This window comes from Hypanus sabinus, unplaced genomic scaffold, assembly GCF_030144855.1.
Source record: "Hypanus sabinus isolate sHypSab1 unplaced genomic scaffold, sHypSab1.hap1 scaffold_681, whole genome shotgun sequence".
Classification (NCBI taxonomy): Eukaryota; Metazoa; Chordata; class Chondrichthyes; order Myliobatiformes; family Dasyatidae; genus Hypanus; species Hypanus sabinus.
In genome coordinates this window covers 63,427-86,138 of record NW_026781534.1, presented here as the reverse complement: position 1 = coordinate 86,138, position 22,712 = coordinate 63,427, and the positions used below count along the sequence as shown (strand labels likewise).

The window sequence follows — 22,712 nt, the reverse complement described above, 5'->3', positions numbered from 1 at the left end:
CCGGGATATGCTCTTATCTCATTACTACCAGCCGGGATATGCTCTTGTCTCATTACTACCATCCGGATATGCTCTGGTCACATTACTACCATCCGGTTATGCTCTGGTCACATTACTACCATCCGGATATGCTCTGGTCTCCTTACTACCATCCGGATATGCTCTGGTCACATTACTACCATCCGGATATGCTCTGGTCACATTACTACCATCCGGATATGCTCTGGTCTCATTACTACTATCCTGGATATGCTCTGGTCACATTACTACCATCCGGGATATGCTCTGGTCTCATTATTACCATCCGAATATGCTCTGGTCTCATTACTACTATCCGGAATATGCTCTGGTCTCATTACTACCATCCTGGATATGCTCTGGTCACATTATTACCATCCGGATTTGCTCTGGTCACATTACTACCATCCGGATATGCTCTGGTCTCATTACTACCATCCGGATATGCTCTGGTTTCATTACTACTATCCGGATATGCTCTGGTCACATTACTACCATCCGGATATGCTCTGGTCACATTACTACCATCCGGATATGCTCTGGTCACATTACTACCATCCGGATATGCTCTGGTCACATTACTACCATCCGGATATGCTCTGGTCTCATTACTACCATCCGGATATGCTCTGGTCTCAATACTACCATCCTGATATGCTCTGGTCACATTACTACCATCCGGATATGCTCTGGTCTCATTACTACCATCCGGATATGCTCTGGTCACATTACTACCATCCGGATATGCTCTGGTCACATTACTACCATCCGGATATGCTCTGGTCTCCTTACTACCATCCGGATATGCTCTGGTCACATTACTACCATCCGGATATGCTCTGGTCTCATTATTACCATCCGAAAATGCTCTGGTCTCATTACTACTATCCGGGATATGCTCTGGTCTCATTACTACCATCCTGGATATGCTCTGGTCACATTACTACAATCCGGATATGCTCTGGTCACATTACTACCATCCGGATATGCTCTGGTCTCATTACTACCATCCGGATATGCTCTGGTTTCATTACTACTATCCGGATATGCTCTGGTCACATTACTACCATCCGGATATGCTCTGGTCACATTACTACCATCCGGATATGCTCTGGTCACATTACTACCATCCGGATATGCTCTGGTAACATTACTACCATCCGGATATGCTCTGGTCACATTACTACCATCCGGATATGCTCTGGTCACATTACTACCATCCGGATATGCTCTGGTCTCATTACTACCATCCGGATATGCTCTGGTCACATTACTACCATCCGGATATGCTCTGGTCACATTACTACCATGCGGATATGCTCTGGTCTCATTACTACCATCCGGATATGCTCTGGTCACATTACTACCATCCGGATATGCTCTGATCACATTACTACCATCCGGATATGCTCTAGTCTCATTACTACCATCCGGATATGCTCTGGTCACATTACTACCATCCGGATATGCTCTGGTCACATTACTACCATCCGGATATGCTCTAGTCTAATTACTACCATCCGAATATGCTCTGGTCACATTACTACCATCCGGGATATGCTCATGTTTCATTACTACCATCCGGATATGCTCTTGTCTCATTACTACCATCCGGATATGCTCTTGTCTCATTACTACCATCCTGGATATGCTATCTACTCATTACTACCATCCGGGATATGCTCTTATCTCATTACTACCAGCCGGGATATGCTCTTGTCTCATTACTACCATCCGGATATGCTCTGGTCACATTACTACCATCCGGTTATGCTCTGGTCACATTACTACCATCCGGATATGCTCTGGTCTCCTTACTACCATCCGGATATGCTCTGGTCACATTACTACCATCCGGATATGCTCTGGTCACATTACTACCATCCGGATATGCACTGGTCTCAATACTACCATCCGGATATGCTCTGGTCACATTACTACCATCCGGATATGCTCTGGTCTCATTACTACCATCCGGATATGCTCTGGTCACATTACTACCATCCGGATATACTCTGGTCACATTACTACCATCCGGATATGCTCTGGTCTCATTACTACCATCCGGATATGCTCTGGTCTCATTACTACCATCCGGATATGCTCTGGTCTCATTACTACCATCCGGATATGCTCTGGTCACATTACTACCATCCGGATATGCTCTGGTCACATTACTACCTTCCGGATATGCTCTGGTCTCCTTACTACCATCCGGATATGCTCTGGTCACATTACTACCATCCGGATATGCTCTGGTCACATTACTACCATCCGGTTATGCTCTGGTCTCATTACTACTATCCGGGATATGCTCTGGTCACATTACTACCATCCGGGATATGCTCTGGTCTCATTATTACCATCCGAAAATGCTCTGGTCTCATTACTACTATCCGGGATATGCTCTGGTCTCATTACTACCATCCTGGATATGCTCTGGTCACATTACTACAATCCGGATATGCTCTGGTCACATTACTACCATCCGGATATGCTCTGGTCTCATTACTACCATCCGGATATGCTCTGGTTTCATTACTACTATCCGGATATGCTCTGGTCACATTACTACCATCCGGATATGCTCTGGTCACATTACTACCATCCGGATATGCTCTGGTCACATTACTACCATCCGGATATGCTCTGGTAACATTACTACCATCCGGATATGCTCTGGTCACATTACTACCATCCGGATATGCTCTGGTCACATTACTACCATCCGGATATGCTCTGGTCTCATTACTACCATCCGGATATGCTCTGGTCACATTACTACCATCCGGATATGCTCTGGTCACATTACTACCATGCGGATATGCTCTGGTCTCATTACTACCATCCGGATATGCTCTGGTCACATTACTACCATCCGGATATGCTCTGATCACATTACTACCATCCGGATATGCTCTAGTCTCATTACTACCATCCGGATATGCTCTGGTCACATTACTACCATCCGGATATGCTCTGGTCACATTACTACCATCCGGATATGCTCTAGTCTAATTACTACCATCCGAATATGCTCTGGTCACATTACTACCATCCGGGATATGCTCATGTTTCATTACTACCATCCGGATATGCTCTTGTCTCATTACTACCATCCGGATATGCTCTTGTCTCATTACTACCATCCTGGATATGCTATCTACTCATTACTACCATCCGGGATATGCTCTTATCTCATTACTACCAGCCGGGATATGCTCTTGTCTCATTACTACCATCCGGATATGCTCTGGTCACATTACTACCATCCGGTTATGCTCTGGTCACATTACTACCATCCGGATATGCTCTGGTCTCCTTACTACCATCCGGATATGCTCTGGTCACATTACTACCATCCGGATATGCTCTGGTCACATTACTACCATCCGGATATGCTCTGGTCTCATTACTACTATCCTGGATATGCTCTGGTCACATTACTACCATCCGGGATATGCTCTGGTCTCATTATTACCATCCGAATATGCTCTGGTCTCATTACTACTATCCGGGATATGCTCTGGTCTCATTACTACCATCCTGGATATGCTCTGGTCACATTATTACCATCCGGATTTGCTCTGGTCACATTACTACCATCCGGATATGCTCTGGTCTCATTACTACCATCCGGATATGCTCTGGTTTCATTACTACTATCCGGATATGCTCTGGTCACATTACTACCATCCGGATATGCTCTGGTCACATTACTACCATCCGGATATGCTCTGGTCACATTACTACCATCCGGATATGCTCTGGTCACATTACTACCATCCGGATATGCTCTGGTCTCATTACTACCATCCGGATATGCTCTGGTCTCAATACTACCATCCTGATATGCTCTGGTCACATTACTACCATCCGGATATGCTCTGGTCTCATTACTACCATCCGGATATGCTCTGGTCACATTACTACCATCCGGATATGCTCTGGTCACATTACTACCATCCGGATATGCTCTGGTCTCCTTACTACCATCCGGATATGCTCTGGTCACATTACTACCATCCGGATATGCTCTGGTCACATTACTACCATCCGGATATGCTCTGGTCTCATTACTACCATCCGGATATGCTCTGGTCTCAATACGACCATCCGGATATGCTCTGGTCACATTACTACCATCCGGATATGCTCTGGTCACATTACTACCATCCGGATATGCTCTGGTCTCCTTACTACCATCCGGATATGCTCTGGTCACATTACTACCATCCGGATATGCTCTGGTCACATTACTACCATCCGGATATGCTCTTGTCTCATTACTACCATCCGGATATGCTCTGGTCTCATTACTACCATCCGGATAAGCTCTGGTCTCAATACTACCATCCGGATATGCTCTGGTCACATTACTACTATCCGGATATGCTCTGGTCTCATTACTACCATCCGGATATGCTCTGGTCACATTACTACCATCCGGATATGCTCTTGTCTCATTACTACCATCCGGATATGCTCTGGTCTCATTACTACCATCCGGATAAGCTCTGGTCTCAATACTACCATCCGGATATGCTCTGGTCACATTACTACCATCCGGATATGCTCTTGTCTCATTACTACCATCCGGATATGCTCTGGTCTCATTACTACCATCCGGATATGCTCTGGTCACATTACTACCATCCGGATATGCTCTGGTCACATTACTACCATCCGGATATGCTCTGGTCTCATTACTACCATCCGGATATGCTCTGGTCTCATTACTACCATCCGGATAAGCTCTGGTCTCAATACTACCATCCGGATATGCTCTGGTCACATTACTACTATCCGGATATGCTCTGGTCTCATTACTACCATCCGGATATGCTCTGGTCACATTACTACCATCCGGATATGCTCTTGTCTCATTACTACCATCCGGATATGCTCTGGTCTCATTACTACCATCCGGATATGCTCTGGTCACATTACTACCATCCGGATATGCTCTGGTCACATTACTACCATCCGGATATGCTCTGGTCTCATTACTACCATCCGGCTATGCTCTGGTCACATTACTACCATCCGGATATGCTCTGGTCACATTACTACCATCCGGATATGCCCTGGTCTCATTACTACTATCCGGGATATGCTCTGGTCACATTACTACCATCCGGGATATGCTCTGGCCTCATTATTACCATCCGAATATGCTCTGGTCTCATTACTACTATCCGGGATATGCTCTGGTCTCATTACTACCATCCTGGATATGCTCTGGTCTCAATACTACCATCCGGATATGCTCTGGTCACATTACTACCATCCGGATATGCTCTGGTCTCATTACTACCATCCGGATATGCTCTGGTCACATTACTACCATCCGGATATGCTCTGGTCACATTACTACCATCCGGATATGCTCTGGTCTCATTACTACTATCCGGGATATGATCTGGTCACATTACTACCATCCGGGATAAGCTCTGGTCTCATTATTACCATCCGAATATCCTCTGGTCTCATTACTACTATCCGGGATATGCTCTGGTCTCATTACTACCATCCTGGATATGCTCTGGTCACATTACTACCATCCGGATATGCTCTGGTCACATTACTACCATCCGGATATGCTCTGGTCACATTACTACCATCCGGATATGCTCTGGTCACATTACTACCATCCGGATATGCTCTGGTCTCATTACTACCATCCGGATATGCTCTGGTCTCATTACTACCATCCGGATATGCTCTGGTCTCAATACTACCATCCGGATATGCTCTGGTCACATTACTACCATCCGGATATGCTCTGGTCTCATTACTACCATCCGGATATGCTCTGTTCACATTACTACCATCCGGATATGCTCTGGTCACATTACTACCATCCGGATATGCTCTGGTCTCCTTACTACCATCCGGATATGCTCTGGTCACATTACTACCATCCGGATATGCTCTGGTCACATTACTACCATCCGGATATGCTCTGGTCTCATTACTACCATCCGGATATGCTCTGGTCTCATTACTACCATCCGGATATGCTCTGGTCTCATTACTACCATCCGGATATGCTCTGGTCACATTACTACCATCCGGATATGCTCTGGTCTCATTACTACCAGCCGGGATATGCTCTTGTCTCATTACTACCATCCGGATATGCTCTGGTCTCATTACTACCATCCGGATATGCTCTGGCCTCATTACTACCATCCGGATATGCTCTGGTCTCATTACTACCATCCGGATATGCTCTGGTCTCATTACTACCATCCGGATATGCTCTGGTCACATTACTACCATCCGGATATGCTCTGGTCACATTACTACCATCGGGATATGCTCTGGTCACATTACTACCATCCGGATATGCTCTGGTCACATTACTACCATCCGGATATGCTCTGGTCTCATTACTACCATCCGGATATGCTCTGGTCTCATTACTACCATCCGGATATGCTCTGGTCTCATTACTACCATCCGGATATGCTCTGGTCTCATTACTACCATCCGGATATGCTCTGGTCTCAATACTACCATCCGGATATGCTCTGGTCACATTACTACCATCCGGATATGCTCTGGTCTCATTACTACCATCCGGATATGCTCTGGTCACATTACTACCATCCGGTTATGCTCTGGTCACATTACTACCATCCGGATGTGCTCTGGTCTCCTTACTACCATCCGGATATGCTCTGGTCACATTACTACCATCCGGATATTCTCTGGTCACATTACTACCATCCGGATATGCTCAGGTCTCATTACTACCATCCGGATATGCTCTGGTCTCATTACTACCATCCGGGATATGCTCTTGTCTCATTACTACCATCCGGAATATGCTCTTGTCTCATTACTACCATCCGGATATGCTCTTGTCTCATTACTACCGTCCGGAATATGCTCTTGTCTCATTACTACCATCCGGAATATGCTCTTGTCTCATTACTACCATCCGGGATATGCTCTTGTCTCATTACTACCATCCGGAATATGCTCTTGACTCATTACTACCTTCCGGGATATGCTCTTGTCTCATTACTACCATCCGGTTATGCTTTTGTCCAATTACTACTATCAGGAATATGCTCTGGTCACATTACTATCATGCGGGATATGCTCTTGTTTCATTACTACCGTCCGGGATATGCTCCGAGGGAGCAGCGCCTGTGTCTGTTATATCTGGGGACTGAGCCACACTTCCTGTTCCTCGGGTCAGATAATTGGACCCTTGAGTCATAAGCTTCAGTCTTGAACAGAAACAATATTTTCTTCAACAAATGATCAATTGTTGTGAACTATTCCACAAACATCTGCCACCGTCTCAGAATGAATTGCTCGGTCCGGCCCTTCATCCCTTCTTGGCTGTGCCGAACCGTTCTTCTTCCTTGTCCCACTGACCTGCACCTGGACCATTCCCCTCCAAACCATTCTCATCTATGTACCGATCCAAGTTTTTCTTAAATGCTAAAAGTGAGCCCACATTTCCCACTTCATCTGGCAGCTCATTCCACACTCCCACCACTCTCTGTGTGAAGAACCCGCCCCCCATGTTCCCTTTAAACATTTCCCATTCACCCTTAGCCCATGTCCCCTGCATTCCTTCTCCCCGAGCCTCAGTGGAAAAAGCCTGCTCTCAAATGACCATAAATCCTGCCTCTCGCGATCTTCTCCAACATCCTTCCCACCGGTGAGGTAAGGCGCACTGGTGTATAATCTCCTGGATTAATTTAATTATTCGTTCATTCATTTCTGTCATCAATTTACTCATTTCCGTGCTTCGTCTTCGCCCGGAGAATAGAGACGATTGTCTCCCCAATCCGCACAGGTAAAGTCCACCACAGCGAGAGGAAGGACAGGTCGGGTCTGTATTTTGGACAGTATTTCAATAGGCAAATGACACTCGAGTTACGGACTCAGAGACCGGGTCTGACTGTCACGTGACAGCTGAAGGATTATAGTTCATTATTATTAATATTATTATGATTATTAGTAGTAGTAGTAGTAGCAGTATTTTTTTCCTCTTCTTCTATTTCTGTATTACGTATTGCATTGAACCGCTGCTGCTAAGTTAACAAATTTCACCACACGTGCCGGTGATGATAAACTTGATTCTGATTCTGAATCTACTGTGGAATGAGGTTGAAAATCTCACCGCGGACAAATATTGTCTCGGCACTGGAGTTCCCTCCTTTGGCCTCTCAATGTCAATAGAATTTCACCGGCTCCTCGGAACAGCAGCCACGATAAAATAGAGAGTGGACAAAGAACGTTGAACCAGGTGTAACTTACTGCAGTAAACACAGATTCTGTTTACAAACGGAGCAGCCACGCAGGGCGTAGTGGCGACCAGACCTAATAGGGGGACTGTTAAGTGTCACTGGAGGCTGGAACCTGTGGCTCTGTCTTGTTTAGTCGATATCGTTTCTATTTCGCAACGAACAAACAGTAAAGGTGAAATTGTATTCTTTCACCACAGGAATAAAATGAAAGTAATCTTCCGGGAATGCGTGACTGAATACGGCGAAATCTCACTTACCGAGGACATGCAGAGTGACGAACGCTGAGGTCTCGGAGCCGCTGGTTGGAAGCATATCCACACGGTAATCCCCACTGTCCGCGCTGTTCACCGACTTCAGCAGAAGCGACCCGTTGGAGGCGAATAACTCAGCCCGAGAAGTGAATTCTTTGGTCACGTTCTGATTGTTCCAGTGGGCGATTATTTCATCCTTAACAAACCAGATCACTCTGCTGAGCCCGGCCGACGGCCGCACGGAAAAGAACGCATCAGCCCCCTCGGGGACATTTATCCGTCTGTGCTCCACGTGGATGGAAAAGTTCTGAGACTGACCTGAGGAAGGGAAAACCGGATCAGCGAAAAGCGACAGAGGCGGAGAGACTCGGGCGGGGCTACACAGATACTTACACAGAACAATAAGAATCGATATTTAAGCTGTAACTTCTCTCGTAATCTATTTTCTACAGCAACCACCCGCCGCTCTGTCGGTTCTCTGAACACTACCGGTCTGTGAGAGAGAGACCCTCACCCGCAGGAATGAAGAGACAAAGAACAAACGCCGAGAAGGACAGTCCCGCCATTCCGAGAGAGCAGCGCCTGTCTCTGTCACACTCGGAGACCGAGCCGCACTTCCTGGTCCCCGGGCCGGATCACTGCAGCCCGTCATCGGAAAAGGCGGAGCTGAATGGATGGCCGAGCGAGAACGTGTCGGGGAGAATGAACGAGCCTGAAACACGGAAGATGTAGAAGGCCCTTCAGCCCTCGCTCCTCATCTTTCCTCCTCTACCAGCTCACGTGACTTTTACCTGAAAACTACTTTCCAACCAGATAGGTAGACTGGCTGAGTGGCGCCGCCACGACAATTTTGCACACAAAGACAACACGACGAAGGAGTTGATTGTCGACTTCACGAAAGGGAAATCGGGAGAACATACGCACGTCCACATTGAAGTGGTGCAAATGGAGAGCAGCTTTAAGATCTTCGGCGCGGAACTTCGTGGAAGATCTCCGCTTGGCCTGACGTACTGATACATTCACAACGAAAGGCACATCAGCGGCGGCAGCTTATTAAGAGTGTGAAGAGACTTGGCATGTCAGAAATGACACGGGGTGCTGTACAGCATGGGCAGAGGCTGCAGAGGATTGTCGGCACATTCACATCCATTAACGGCACAAACTTCGCCATCACGGAGGCACAAAGTCGAAACGCCCCTCAACACACAAACAGGAGCTTCTGCCCATCTGCATAGACCCATCGACCTCGATGTTGTCCAAAGTTAATGCTTGATATCCCACACTCCAGTTCTGCTTATTTATTAAGTTGTCATTCTTTCTGTATGTTTTATTCCTACAATGTGCTGTCGTTTGCAACCTGCTGTAACACGCAGTAGATTTGCCGTCTCCCTGATTCTAATACGGTTATTAAGCCATGGATTTACTAAGGATGCCACAAGAAAATTATCCCCGGGGTTGTATCTGGCGACAAACGTGGACTTTGATAAACGTCCTTGAAAGAGAAGGAGCAAGTAAATCTGTGTGCAGGTAGCCCCTCCTGATTCGTCACCATCGGTGGTGTCGTCAGCAGACGTCAACATGTCATTGGAGCTGTGCATAACCTCATAGTCTTCCATCAGTGTAAAGCAAATAGAGCAGGGAAGAGAAACTCGCTTCTGTTAAACCGAACTTAATGTACCAAAGACAAACAGCCACCATGAGATGCTCCAGAGCTGACCTCAGCATCCTGGAACGAAGCAGAAATCAGGATGCCTCAGTGAAGATGTCCCACACCTCCCTTGGGAGGACTGAGAACGTTCACGTGTGAGTTTGTATCTGAGAGAACAGTGGGTCAGTGAGATCACGTTTGAGACCGAGGAATTTAATTTGGACGATTTCAGTGGAGGTGAGGTCAGAAAATTCAAGATACTTTGCACGAACACACACATGAGTGGAACCTCATTTTACCAGGCGCATCCAGAAACACCGTTGTTTAGCCTCTCGTTAACAGGCGGTGAGAAAACTGTTTTTCTCGAACTCCGCACCTCTAGCCGTGATATGACTTGTTTCTCACCAAACAGAGAGACCCGGGATATATTGTCCACCCTCACCCCAATCTGAGCGAAGACTGTGGAAATGCTGCCCTCTTGCAATTTCCCGTCCTCAAGATATCACCGATCGTACACTGTATACAATAGGAAAGGTTTATTTATGAAAGCCGACTTAATCAAACAGTGGTTCAGGAGGAGAAGGAAGGGATAAAAATTAAATATTATTGCCCATTATAATCAAGAAAATAAGAATGTGCACAAAAGTTGGAGCTGAAATTTTCCGGAAGCTGGATGTGTCTTCCCGTCTTCTGCCTTCACCCGGCAAACTGGCCAAGCTGGCATCAGACCCTCCAGTCCGAAAGGCGTCGCCACCGAACGGTCAGCCAATTCGATCCGCAATCACGAGGAAATCTGCAGATGCTGGAAATTTAGGCAACACACACAAAGTGCTGGTGGAACACAGTAGGACAGGCAACTGACGTTTCTGACCGAGACCCTTCGTCAGGACTAACTGAAAGGTCAGATAGTAAGGGATTTTAAAGTAAGAGGGGGAGGGGAATGCGAAATGATAGGAGAAGGCAGGGGGGTGGGGTGAAGCTGAGAGCCGGAAAGGTTATTGGCGAAAGGAATATAGAGCTGGAGAAGGGAAAGGAGCATGGGACGGGAGCCTCGGGAGAAAGAAAGGGGAGGGGAGAACCAGTGGGAGATGGAGAACAGGCAGAGTGATGGGCAGAACAATTGGAAAAAGTCTGCTCGCAAATGACCATAAATTCTGTTTCTCGCGATCTTCTCCAACATCCTGCCCACCGCTGAGGTAAGGCTTACTAGTGTATAATCTCCTGGGTTAATTTAGTTATTCGTTCATTCATTTCTGTCATCAATTTACTCATTTATGTGCTTCGTCTGTCTGTCGGTTTGTTTATTCTGCAGCGACGTTCGCCCGGAGAATAGAGACGATTGTCTCCCCAATCCGCACAGGTAAAGTCCACCACAGCGAGAGGAAGGACAGGTCGGGTCTGTATTTTGGACAGTATTTCAATAGGCAAATGACACCTGAGTTACGGACTCAGAGACCGGGTCTGATTGTCACGTGACAGCTGAAGGATTATTGTTCAACTTAGCAAGTAAATCAAAGTCAAAGTAAAATATATCATCAGTGTACATACATACACGTCACCACAAGCACCCTCAGATTCTTTTACTGTGGTCGTGTTAGCAAATCTATAAAACTGTAACTCTAAACAGAATCAATATAACTGTGCAAATGCAGATATAAATAAATAACAAGAAACCACGACTGCGAGATAACAGGATAACAGGGTCCTTAAATCAGCGTGGTAATCTCCTTTCGGTGAAGAGTCTGTTGGTTGAGGGTCAGCGACTGTTCTTGATTCCGGTGCTGCCAGTCCCGAGGCAGCGTTACCTTCTACCTCATGGCAGCAGCGGGAAAAGTGCACACACCGGGTCGTGAGGATCTTTGTGATGGTGGATGATGCTTTTCTCCGACGCGTTTCACGTGGATCTGCTCAGTGGTTTGGAGGGTTGTGCCCGTGATCTACTGGGACGACTGCGCCACCTACTGGGTGATTTGCCGCTCGGAGACATTGGTCTTCCCACACGATGTCTGACTGCAGACTCTCAGTGCACTTCCCGCAACACATCCACAGAGGTTTGCCCAGGTATTTCATGACATGCCGGATCTCGGCAGGCTCCTGAGAAGTTCAAACAGTTCTCGTATATTCCACGCAATTAGATCTCTACTGTGTTCCAGGCCTGGTCTGATGAGAGAGTGGCAACCAGAAATATAAAGTTACTGACCCTCTCCTCCTCTGATCCTCTGATAATTACTGGCTCATGGCCCTTTTGTTTCTCAAAGTCCGAACATTTATTTGAACATTTATTTGATGACTCGTGACTCGCCCTCTGGTGAAAGCAATTTAATATCACACATAGAGCTGTACAGTTCAGGAGCAGAGCCTTCGGCCATCGAAAAAAAGTAAATCACATACCCTCTCCATGCCCCGGTGGAACTGACGCCGCGCCCTCCTCTTCATAAGCTGTCATTCATTTGTCATTAGGACAAATACGTCGGTCACGATCGTAATTTGGTCGACAGCTTCCTAGCTGAAATGTTTGGACCGCAGTAGAAAGGAATAATTCCATTCCTCCTTCAGTTCTGTTGGCAGAGCCCGTGTTTCGTGTCAATGTAGACATCAACTATTACACTCTCAGAAAAACAACGGTACAGTTGTATTCCCCTGTGACGCTAAGGGCGCAATCCAGATAGAACATGGTGAGAAGGTATCTAACCGAGCCAATATTTTATAGGTATGCAGGTAGCTCATTACATTAGTTTACATTCAGTATTACCGATTACAGAAACAACATACAACCTCTGTTTAAGTTGTAGCTGCGTCAGGCAGTATCAGGATTCAGCAGCAGCGTCCTGTTGTCACAAGTCTGAAATTAACTTTTTCTGTCCAGTCAGTACCCAATGCTGACTCGAGATGGCGATCAGTGCAAACCTGACTTCACTAACTTAAGGAAGCTACCCCTTTGTGAATAAAATACAGCCGCCGGACACAGTGAGCGAACCAATCTTGGAGCCAGTTATCAGGGGTAGGTGTAACATAACAATTAGGGGTAGAAACACAAACAGCTGGAAACACCCAGGAGGTCGGGCAGCATCTGTGAAAGGAGAAGCAAAAGTCGACATTGCGATGCAGGACGGGAAGGCGGGGAACAACAAAGCGGCACTAAAACTGTCAAAAGAACCTTCGCCGGAGCGGGAGGGACATGGGAACGAAGACATTCGTCCAGCAGTTCTGACGGAGGATTTGAACTTGAAATCTTTAAAGTTCCTTCTCCACAGGGGCTGCCTGACCGCCTGTGTGTATTCCGGGATGTCCTTTTTCATGATATTTCCAACATCTCCAGCGCCTACGTTGTCATAAAATTCTGTCAAATCCAGTTTATAGGTGAAAAGAAAGATCTCTTCAGGTAACCCGTCCTGAAGACTGGGAGATCCACTGGGAGATCCCGATTTTTCAGGTGATCGAAGCTTAGGTCCTCGGCAACAGGGTCTCCCAATGCTTGCCGGGTCTCACCGCTCTCTGTCTGTAAATCCGAACCTCTCCTCCCCTTTACCCTTCCCTGTTTCTGAAGCACCCGGCAAGAACTACACATCACCCCATTTCTGTCCCCTACAACCACCTGTCTCTGTAAACACCTGTATTGCTGTTCCCATCTGTCTCTGTAACCCCCTCCGGTCCCGAGAACCTTTCCCATCTCTGCAACTGTGTACACTGTTAATAAAAAAAATAAGTTTCCCGGGGAGATCTGGACCTTCTGTTGTGAAGATGCATTTTTTTTACCCACTTCGTTATTATTTGTGGATGGGACAGAATTGCAAGATTGAATCCGTAGTGTTTGGGAAATTCTGTTCTGATTTCAGGAATCATCTACCCAGGGTGGAAGTTGAAGTCCCAAGGAAAACAAATTTAAGGTTGAAGTCACTTGTGACGAACAAGGGAATTCCTCAAAGAAGAACATGGATAAATGATGACTAACACATCCAGGATAATGACAGGAGGTCTCAATCTTCAGAAAAAGCTAATCTGAACACAGCCCATCTTCACAGAAACGACACCGGAAAATATAAATGGACAGTAGGCAATGATTTCAGTTGTGACCGCGCTGAGATCTACCTTCAAGTGAACTGCAAGATTGCAGGTCGCTCATTATGTCAAATTGCGTTCCTTATTACTGATTACAGAAACATTGATTACAGATGCTGACAATAGAGGGCGCAATGGGACGTGTTATGTGCCGACAGGACAGGGTACACCATCGAGTCATTTATCAAAGTTGATAAATAAGTGGAAATTAAACTTGCCAACACAGCAGACTTTCTGTAAAGATCAACTTGCCCCCTAAATAAAAGGTCCTGTTGATATTCCACTTCAATCGACCACTTTAAACGTCCAGGTAATTCTATTTTGCAATTTTGTAATTTTCACTCTGTGCTCTTCTGTCGACTTCAGTTACCAGAGGTAAAAAACTATGTAGTGAATATGGAACAAAGTTGCAGATACGCTGGAGGTTCTGGGGTGAATCATTTAGAAGTCAATACGCCGGAAATTTAATATCTACATTTAAGTCTACGGCAAAGAGTATTGCATGTTTCCCAGTGCATGGAGGACTAAAGAGCAGGTAGAACTATTAGGTTAAAATTACGGAGAGCCATGTCGGCTTATTTGCTTCGGTACCCGAGGGACAGACTGTGCCCAGGCCTGTCAGGAGGATCGCTCAGCCGCTCTTCACAGTAGCGGCTTCAGTTGACGTCACGACGTATTGTCGAGTGAAACTCCTGACGTTTTGAGAAGGAGATGCGTTTCTCAGAATACAGATCCCCGAGCAGAGCAAACCTGATTTCACGAAGTTAAGGAAACAACCCTTTTGTGAATAAAATACAGCCGTTGTACATACTGAAGGAGCTAATCTTGGAGACAGTTACCCAGGGTATAAGTAACATTAAATTAAGGGGCAGAAGCTGAATCTGATGGAAACCTCTCCTCCCCTTTACCCTTCCCTGTTTCTGAAGCACCCGGCAAGCACTACATATCCCCCCATTTCTGTCCCCTAAAATCCCCCTGTCTCTGTATGCACCTCTATTGCTGCTTCCGTCAGAGTCTCTGTGACCCTCTCCGGTCACGAGAACCTTCCCCATCTCTGTTACTGTGCCCACTGCTAATGAAAAAATAAGATTCCCGGGGAAATGTGAACGTTCTGTTATGAAGGTTCATTTATTTTACCCGCTTCGTTACTATTTGTGGATGGAACAGAATTTCAAATTGAATCCGTTGTGTTTGAGAAATTCTGTTCTGATTTCAGGAATCATCTACCCAGGGTGGAAGTTGAAGTCCCATGGAAAACAACGTTAAGGTTGAAGTCACTTGTGACGAACAAGGGAATTTCTCAAAAAGAACGTGGATAAATGATAACAAACCCATCCAGGATAATGACCGGAGGTCTCAGTCTTCTTAAATCAAATTAAAATATGCAGGCAAGGAAAAAGAGGCAAACGAAATAAAAGGCGTCTTCTCCATGATTCCGTACGACTGTAGCCGGGAACCTCTTTTCATAAACTCCACGCCATTTGCCATTCAGGCCAATCTGTCGGTCCCGATTGTAACTTGGTCTACAGAGCCCAACTGATAAGATCGGACTGCAGTGGGAAGGAGCAATTCCATTCCTCTTTCAGTTCGACTTGCAGAGCCCGTGTCTCGTGTCAATGTAAACATCAACTCTTACAGTCCTCAGGAAGAGAACAATAAAGTTGTATTCACCTGTGACGCTAAGGACACAATTCAGATAAGAGATGGTTAGAAGACATCTGACCGAGAGAATATCTCTGCTTTCTGAAAAACCTAATCTGAACATAACCCGTCTGAGCAGAAATGACACAGGAAAATATAGACGTACTGTCAGTATTGATTACAGCGCTTACATCTCTGACTACCTTCCCTTAGTCCTGACGAAGGGTCTCGTCCCGAAACGTTAACAGTGCTTCTCCCTATAGATGCTGCCTGGCCTGCTGCGCTCCACCGACATTTTGTGTGGGTGTGTTGCTTGGAGAATTGTGTCCACTCCTGGTCGCCTCGCTATAGAAAGAATGTGGCAGCGTTGGAAAGGGTACAGAGGGGATTTACCAGGATGCTACCTGATTTAGAGAGTATGGATTATAATCAGAGTTTAAGGGAGCTAGAGCTTTGCTCTCTGGAGAGAAGGAGGATGAGAGGAGACATGATAGAGGTGTACAAGATATTAAGAAGAACAGATGGAGTGGACAAACAGCGCCTCTTCTCCAGGGCACCACTGCTCAGTACAAGAGGACATGGCTTTAAGGTAAGGGGAGGGAAGTTCAAGGGGGATATTAGAGAAAGGTTATTTACTCAGAGAGTGGTTGGTGCGTGGAATGAACTGCCTGAGTCAGTGGTGGAAGCAGATACACAAGTGAAGTTTAAGAGACTATTATACAGGTATTTGGAGGAGTTTAAGATGGGGTTTATATGGGAGGAAGGTTTAATGGTCGGCAGAACATTGTGGGCCGAAGGGCCTGCACTGTGCTGTACTGTTCTATGTTCTATGTTCTATAGAGGAGATGCTGAGTTGCTCTGACCGCATTTATGGTTCAAATTTGAACGGCTGAAAAAATCAGGAAATGATGACAACAGCTTCTCATTCTGTTTTCTATAATTAGCAGACACTGTAGTTTGAGACATTGCTACAGAGCAAACCAATTCAATTACAACATGAACCTTCCCTTGCTCCAGCACCAGCAGGTAATGGCCGATGTGTGCAATGTCTATAGAATGCAGCACAGTTTCTCGCCAGGACTATTCTGCAAGAACATTTGGACTACCATTCACACCACTACCAAATACCTCATCCCCAACTAACAACCGTGCTCGTCAGCAAGGTCAAATAAGAGGGCGAAGGTCAGCAAGGAAAATGAGGAACAAGGCGATTAAGCGTCACTTTTGCTAGCAAGGAAATCGTTGTGTGTGTATGTTATGTAAATTCTGCTCGTACATGGGAAACAAGCCGACAGTCTTTCCCGCTGCCCACTCCCTTCCTGAAAGATGAACGAGGCATTGCAGGCTTTACCTTGTAAAACATTTTCATTCTGATTGAATTGGCTCCTGGGATCTCTGCGACTGCGTGCAGGGCCTCAGTTTTGGCGACCCTGCTTCTTCACGGGGGACGGACTAGAGCCAGGCACTGCTCGCTGCTGGGTTTGAACAACAATGCCGACCCGGCTGATATCACCATCACAGACCCCCGGACCCTTCAGTTGGCCCGGCGACCCCTCTCCTCTTCTTCTTATTCCGGTTTTTTGTCCCCTTCATTTCTAGTCCTGGCGAAGGGTCTCGCCCTGCATCGTCCATAGGTGATGCTAGAACTGCCAAATCCCTGCAGCATTGTGTGTTTGGCCCTGCAGGGCGCTGGGCGTTTGTACAAAGAACTGTCTTATTATTGATTGAAGTGGATTCCCAAGGAACGGGTTCAATCCCAACATCCTGGTGTGTGTGTGTGTGTGTGTGTGTGTGTGTGTGTGTGTGTGGAATCAACGTGCATGGGAAACTTGCAGGAGGACTGGTTCTGTAGCCTATATTTTAATATTTATTATATTCCTACGGAATAGAATCAAGGCTTGAGAATGGGTTGAGAGGGTCCTGAGTGCGGTGTGAGTATTATACCTAGTAAAGTTCCAACCACGATGGAAAAACAGGCTATTATTTACATCAATGTGTTACACTTTGTGTGTTTTGTTCACCGTGATCTTGGGGGTAGGGTGGAGTGATCGGTAGAGGTGAAAATGGGTTGTTCTGACCGTATTTCAGGTTCAATTACAACTGCTGTAGAACTGTGAGGGAGTAATAACCACAGTTTCGTATTTCTGACTTATCCATTATTAGCAGACTGTGTAGTGTTAGACCCAGTGTAGTGTCACGTATACCGTGACCGGGTTACCGAAACAGCAGAAATGGAATACACGTTGCAGTCTGGAATTACTGCAACTAACAGTGTTTATTAGTAAACCAAGCGGTTTCAAAGTCTAGGGGTAAATGGATAGTCTTACGATGGTGAAGAGTTCAGTTCAGTTCAGTTCAGTTCAGTTCAGGTCGTCGCAGCTGCTGGTGTAACGTTGGGGGACAGAGCGTTGGAGAGAGAGAGAGAGAGAGAGAGAGAGAGAGAGAGAGAGAGAGAGAGAGAGAGAGAGAGAGAGAGAGAGAGAGAGAGAGAGAGAGAGAGAGGGAAGTTAGGCACACTGACTTATCTATTATTATCTGACTGTGTAGTGTTAGACCCTGCTACAGAGCAAACGAATGCAAATGCAACATGCAAGTTCCTTTCCCCCACAACCGGCACGTAATGGGCGATTTGTGCACAGACTACAGAATGTAGCACAGAAACCTACCAAGAGTATTCTACGAGAAACACCAGACCATCACTCCCAGCACTATCAATTACCCCACCCCCACCTACCTAATGATCTAGAGCTGAAGACGAAGATCAGCAAGGAAAAAAAAGTGGAACAAGGAGATTAAACACTACTTTTGTCCTTAAACCAATTTTGTCCCGGACGAGCCCCCAATTTGCAACTCACGCCGTGACCGGGTTACCGAACCAGCAGAAATGGAATACACTTTGGTGTCTGGTATTACTACAACTAACAGTATTTATTAGTAAACTAACTAATACAGTACTGTAAAAGTGCAAATATATGAAACAGGTTAGCAATGATATATACAGAAGTGTAGACACAGTAATCAAAACCAAGCGGTTTCAAAGTCTAGCGGTAAATGGATAGTCTTACGATGGTGAAGAGTTCAGTTCAGTTCAGTTCAGGTCGTCGCAGCTGCTGGTGTAACGTTGGGGGGAGAGAGCGTTGGAGAGAGAGAGAGAGAGAGAGAGCACGGGAGGGTCGTCACACTGACTTATCTATTATTATCTGACTACGTAGTGCTAGACCCTGCTACAGAACAAACGAATGCAAATGCAACATGCAAGTTCCTTTCTCCCACAACCGGCAAGTAATGGCCGATTTGTGCACAGACTACAGAAAGTAGCACAGTAACCTACCACAAGTATTTTACGAGAAACTCCGGACCATCACTCCCACCACTATCAACTACTCCTTACCTAATGATCTAGAGCTGAAGACGAAGATCAGCAAGTAATAAAAATGGAACAAGGAGATTAAACACTACTTTTGTCCTTAAATAATTTTATCCCTGACGAGCCCCCGATTTTTTACGTACGCCGTGAACGGGTTACCGAACCAGCAGAAATGGAATACACTTTGGAGTCTGGTATTACTGTAACTAACAGTGTTTATTAGTAAACTAACTAATACAGTACTGTAAAAGTGCAAATATATGAAACAGTTTAGCAATGATATATACAGAAGTGTGGACACAGTAATCAAAACCAAGCGGTTTCAAAGTCTAGGGGTAAATGGATAGTCTTATGATGGTGCTGTCTGGGTAGCGTTAGACCCTGTTACAGAACAAACGAATGCAAATGCAACATGCAAGTTCCTTTCCCCCACAACCGGCAGGTAATTGCCGATTTGCGCACAGACTACAGAAAGTAGCACAGTAACCTACCACAAGTATTTTACGAGAAACTCCGGACCATCACTCCCACCACTATCAACTACCCCACCCCCACCCCCACCTAACCTAATGATCTGGAGCTGAAGACGAAGATCAGCAAGGAAAAAAAGTGGAACAAGGAGATTAAACACAACTTTTTTCCTTAAATCAATTTTGTCCCGGTCGCGCCCCCGATTTGTAACGAACGCCGTTAACGGGTTACCGAACCAGCAGAAATGGAATACACTTTGGAGTCTGGTATTACTGTAACTAACAGTGTTTATTAGTAAACTAACTAATACAGTACTGTAAAAGTGCAAATATATGAAACAGGTTACAGAAGTGTAGACACAGTAATAAAAACGAAGCGGTTCCAAAGTCTAGGGGTAAATGGATAGTCTTACGAAGGTGAAGAGTTCAGTTCAGTTCAGTTCAGGTCGACGCAGCTGCTGGTGTAACGTTGGGGGGGGAGAGAGCGTGAGGGAGAGAGGGAGAGAGAGAGAGCGAGAGAGAGAGCGGGAGGCTCGTCACACTGACATATCTATTATTATCTGACTGTAGTGTTAGACCCTGCTACAGAACAAACGAATGCAAATGCAACATGCAAGTTCCTTTCGTTCACAACCGGCACACAATGGCGGATTTGTGCACAGACTAGAGAATGTAGCACAGTAACCTACCACGGGTATACTACGAGAAACTCCGGACCATCACTCCCACCACTACCAACTACCCCACCCTCACCTTATCTAATGATCTAGAGCTGAAGATGAAGATCAAGGAAAAAAAGTGGAACAAGGAGATTAAACACTACTATTGTCCTGCATTTTATTTTGTCACGGACGAGCCCCCAATTTGCAACTTGCGACGTGACCGGGTTACCGAACCAGCAGAAATGGAATACACTTTGGAGTCTGGTATTACTGTAACTAACAGTGTTTATTAGTAAACTAACTAATACAGTACTGTAAAAGTGCAAATATATGAAACAGGTTAGCAATGATATATACAGAAGTGTAGACACAGTATTCAAAACCAAGCGGTTTCAAAGTCTCGGGTTAAATGGATAGTATTACGATGGTGAAGAGTTCAGTTCAGTTCGACGCAGCTGCTGGTGTAACGTTGGGTGGAGAGAGAGAGTTGGATTGAGAGAGAGAAAGAGAGAGCGGAAGGCTCGTCACACTGACTTACCTATTATTATCTGACTGTGTAGTGTTAGGCCCTGCTACAGAACAAACGAATGCAAATTCGTTAATTTGGTAATCATTTTCCAATGTTCCTTAGATTCAGGATCAGTTCCTGAAGGTTGGAGAGTGGCTAATGTTATCCCACTTTTCAAGAAGGGAGGGAAGGAGAAAACGGAGAGCTATCGCCCTGTTAGCCTAACGTCAGTCGTGGGGAAGATGCTTGAGTCCATTATTAAGGACGAAATAGTGGCGCATCTAGATGGCAGAAATAGGATTAGGCCGAGCCAGCATGGATTTACCAAGGGCAAATCATGCTTGACTAATCTGTTGGAGTTTTTTGAGTGTGTAACAAGGATGTTAGACGAGGGTAAGCCAGTGGATGTTGTATACCTAGATTTTCAGAAGGCATTCGATAAGGTGCCACATAGGTGATTGGTGAGTAAAATCAGAGCTCATGGCATTGGGGGCAGGGTTTCAACATGGATAGAAAACTGGTTGGCAGATAGAAAGCAAAGGGTAGCAGTGATTGGGTGTTTCTCGGACTGGCTGGAGGTGAATAGTTGGGTACCACAGGGCTCTGTATTGGGACCACAGCTCTTTACGATTTATGTCAATGATTTAGATGAGGGCATTGAAAACTATATCAACAAGTTTGCTGACGATACTAAACTGGGTGGCAGTGTGATATGCGAAGAGGACGTTAGGAGAATACAGGGAGTCTTGGATAGGCTGGGTGAGTGGGCAGATACTTGGCAGATGTCAATCAATGTGAATGAATGTGAAGTTATCCACTTTGGAAGCAGGAACAAGAGGGCAGAGTATTGTCTGAACAGTGTAGAGTTAGGTAAGGGAGAAATGCAAAGAGATCTCGGAGTCCTAGTTCACCAGTCAATGAAGGTGGATTTTCAAGTGCAACAGGCAGTGAAGAGGGCAAATGGAATGTTGGCCTTTGTTACAAGGGGAATTGAATACAAGAGCAAGGATGTCCTTTTGCATTTGTACAGGGCCCTGGTGAGACCACACCTGGAATATTGTGTATAGTTTTGGTCTCCAGGTTTAAGGAAGGGCATTCTGGCAGTTGAGGAAGTGCAGCGTAGATTCACTAGGTTGATTCCTGGGATGGCAGGGCTGTCTTACGCAGAGAGATTGGAGAGATTGGGCTTGTACACGCTGGAATTGAGATTGAGAGGGGATCTGATTGAAACGTTTAAGATAATTAAAGGATTTGATAGGATTGAGGCAGGAAATATGTTCCAGATGTTGGGAGAGTCCAGTACCAGAGGGCATGGATTGAGAATAAGAGGTCAGTTATGTAAAACAGAGTTGAGGAAGAGCTTCTTCTCCCAGAGAGTTGTGCAGGTGTGGAATGCACTACCTCGGAAGACGGTGGAGGCCAATTCTCTGGAAGTTTTCAAGAAGGAGCTAGATAGATATCTGATGGATAGGGGAATCAAGGGATATGGGGTCAAGGCAGGGACTGGGTATTGATAGTGAATGATCAACCATGATCTCAGAATGGCGGTGCAGACTCGAGGGGCCGAATGGTCTACTTCTGCACCTATTGTCTATTGTCTATTGTCTAAATGCAACAAGCAAGTTCCTTTCCCCCACAACAGGCACGTAATGGCCGATTTGTGCACAGATTACAGAATGTAGCACAGTAACCTACCACGAGTATTCTACGAGAAACGCCGGTCCATCACTCCCACCACTATCAGCTACCCCACCCCCACCTTACCTGATGATCTAGAGCTGAAAACGAAGATCAGCAAGGGAAAAAAGTGGA

General features: G+C 45.9%; 1 protein-coding gene across 1 annotated transcript in view; it reads right to left on the bottom strand.

The window, feature by feature from the left end:
- The window catches only part of LOC132389853 (uncharacterized), a 112,303-nt gene that overhangs the window by 72,442 nt on the left and 17,149 nt on the right, over positions 1-22,712 (bottom strand). Inside the window, exons 9-10 of the mRNA XM_059962415.1 lie at positions 22,665-22,678; positions 8,552-8,863 (exon numbers count right to left, since the gene is read on the bottom strand). Coding sequence (XP_059818398.1) covers positions 8,552-8,863; positions 22,665-22,678 — 326 coding nt within the window. The remainder of the gene's footprint in view (positions 1-8,551; positions 8,864-22,664; positions 22,679-22,712) is intronic.